The 2,957-nt window shown below is 44.2% G+C and overlaps 1 protein-coding gene across 1 annotated transcript; it reads left to right on the forward strand.

The window, feature by feature from the left end:
* Positions 1–201: 201 nt before the first annotated feature.
* Positions 202–1,029, forward strand: LOC131632096 (uncharacterized). The gene has a single exon (XM_058902866.1). It carries the CDS (start codon positions 202–204, stop codon positions 1,027–1,029), a length of 828 nt encoding a protein of 275 aa, XP_058758849.1.
* Positions 1,030–2,957: the final 1,928 nt, after the last annotated feature.

The raw sequence follows: 2,957 nt of genomic DNA on the forward strand, positions 1-2,957 counted from the left end.
TTCCATATACGTATATCCTAGGCAATGTATGTATGGGGTGTTACAGTTGGTATCAGAGCAGGTCGATTCTCGGCTTTGCCACAAAACATCATAAGTCAGCATAATTCTGCCTCATATGTGTAGTGTCGGCATGATTCCTTATGTCTTACTTATGGCATTAAGCCTGATCAACTTGATTCCATGTGTAGGACAAACAGGAAGATGGCTGAACAACGCAGAGGTCCCGAAAGGCCCGGGACGGGGAATGTGGAGACTGAGCCTGAAACTGAGAATGCGGGTGTGCCTTGGGTGCAGATAATGAAACAGATGCAACAACAGAATCAGACGATGATGCAGATGATGCAAGGCATGCAAGGGCAACAACCAACCGCTCCTGATCCTACTCCTCAGGCTGCAGCAGGGCCTGATTTTCATGCCTTCTTTCGGATGGATCCGCTAGAGTTCTTGGGTGGACTGGATCCAGTTATTGCTCATGATTGGTTGTATGGCATGGAGATGATATTTCATGCCATTCAGTGCACAGAGGAAGATAAAGTGATCTTTGCTGCTCAGAAGATGAAGGGACCGGCAGGTAGATGGTGGAATACGGAGTCTACGTATTTCACTAACCAAGGGATTCCAAAGGATTGGCAACACTTTAAGACGGCATTCTTGGAGAAGTACTATCCCAACAGTGTGTGTGCCTTGAAGGAGCGTGAGTTTCAATCTTTCAAGCAAGGCAACATGTCGGTATCTGAATATGCTGAGAAGTTTGAGGACATGGCTGCCTATTCCAGACAAGCAGCTTATGCACCAGATGAGTTGTGGAAGATTGATCAGTTCCTCATGGGGCTGAATGCTGATATTGTACACAGTGTGTCTCAAAGGGAGTTCACCACCTATGCCGAGTGTTTGAGGCAATGTTATGTTGCTGAGAACACGTTGAAGAGGGTTCAGGAAGAGAAAGAGCAGAACAAGCCGGTTCGTAGGGATCAAGGGAGGACGGGACAACACTTGAAAACTCGCAACCCCCCAGCTATGAAGAAATAGGTTTATGGTGATCGCTCTACTCAACCTCCTTGGTGCGGTAAGAGGAAGACATTAAGGAGATTGTAAGGCAGCCCCAGTGCAATGCTTCAAATGTCAAGGATTTGGACATTATAGGAAGGATTGCCCTGTGCAAGATGTTCCGGAAAAGACTAAAGGTCGTGTTTACACCTTGGATGCTAGGAAGACTCAAGGAAAAACCAATCTTGTTGCTGGTACGTGTTATGTTAATAATCAGCCCTTGTTTGTGTTAGTTGATTGTGGAGCAACACATTCTTTTGTTTCCTATCATTGTGCGAGGAGGCTTGGTTTTGAAGCAAGTCCTCTCCCGAATCCTATGATTATCTTGTCAGCTACTGATGACGTAGTAGAAGCTCGAGAAGTTTGCAAGGATTGTTCTACTACCTTCAATGGTCGTAGATTCTTGATTGATCTCATTTGTCTACCTCTTAAGAAGATCGATGTAGTACTTGGTATGGACTGGTTGTTAGCTAACTTTGTGTACATCATTTTTAAGGAGAAGGCTATCTTCATTCCTGCTGAGGAGACTACATCAACCAATGCCATTGAACATCTTCTTGAAGGTATGGTTAACATGGTCAATTACCTTTTTGCTCAAGAGAAGTCTTTCCTTTTGGTTCTTACGTCGGACTCCAAGGACAAGAAGAGTGTATTGGAGATTCCAGTTGTGTCTGAATTTTCCGATGTATTTCCCGAGGATGTTACTTCTCTTCCGCCAGAAAGGGAAGTTGAATTCTCTATTGATCTTGTTCTGGGTACCGCTCCAGTTTCGATTGCCCCTTATAGGATGTCTCCTGCAGAGCTAAGGGAGTTGAAGAGTCAGTTAGAAGAATTATTGGCGAAACACTTCATTCGTCCTAGTGTTTCTCCATGGGGAGCCCCAGTCTTGTTAATGAAGAAGAAGGATGGTAGTATGCGTTTGTGCATCGACTATCGTCAGCTGAACAAGGTAACCATAAAGAAAAAGTATCCTCTACCGCGGATTGATGACCTCCTGGATCAATTGAAAGGAGACTGTGTGTTCTCGAAGATTGACCTCAGGTCGGGATATCATCAGATTCAGGTGAAGGGTTCTGATGTATCGAAGACTGCTTTTAGGACGAGATACGGTCATTATGAGTTCTTGGTTATGCCTTTCGGGGTAACCAATGCTCCTGCTGTGTTTATGGATTACATGAACCGGGTGTTTCACCAAATATTTGGATCGGTTCTTGGTAATCTTCATAAATGACATCTTGATCTACTCTCGAACTATTGAAGAGCACATGGAGCATTTGAGGATTGTGTTGTCGGTTCTCAGAGAAAAGCAGTTATTTGTGAAGTTTAGTAATTGTGAGTTTTGGATGTCCGAAGTTAAGTTTCTTGGACATGTCATATCTGGCGGCGACATAGCTGTAGACCCTTCAAAGGTAGAAGCAGTGATGAATTGGGAACGACCCAAGAATGCAACTGAGGTTCGTAGTTTCCTAGGCTTGGCAGGTTACTATCGGAGGTTCATTATGGGCTTTTCCAAATTGGCATTACCTTTGACCAGACTTACAAGGAAGGAAGTTTCATTCGAGTGGGCACCAACGGGTGTGTTGATTAGTAACTTGTGTATTGAGAATGAGTTGCGGGAAAGGATTCGTCAAGCACGGTGGAATGATGTAGAATTGCAAGCTAAAGCAAACCTTCCAGATTTTGTTCGAACATCTGATGGACTCATTCTTTTTGGACGAAGGATGTGTGTGCCAAATGACGCGGAGTTAAAGAGGTTAATTCTGGACGAGGCTCACAAGAGCAAATTCACCATCCATCCCGGATCGACCAAGATGTATCAAGACTTGAAAGGAAATTTTTGGTGGCCCGGTATGAAAAGAGATGTGGCTAACTATGTAGAGCAGTGTGTGATATGTCAACAAGTGAAGATA

The sequence above is a fragment of the Vicia villosa genome, unplaced genomic scaffold, assembly GCF_029867415.1.
Source record: "Vicia villosa cultivar HV-30 ecotype Madison, WI unplaced genomic scaffold, Vvil1.0 ctg.000905F_1_1, whole genome shotgun sequence".
Lineage (NCBI taxonomy): Eukaryota > Viridiplantae > Streptophyta > Magnoliopsida > Fabales > Fabaceae > Vicia > Vicia villosa.

Excerpts from the sequence above, each read along its gene's own strand:
- LOC131632096 (XM_058902866.1), top strand. The coding sequence starts at position 202 with ATGGCTGAACAACGCAGAGGTCCCGAAAGGCCCGGGACGGGGAATGTG.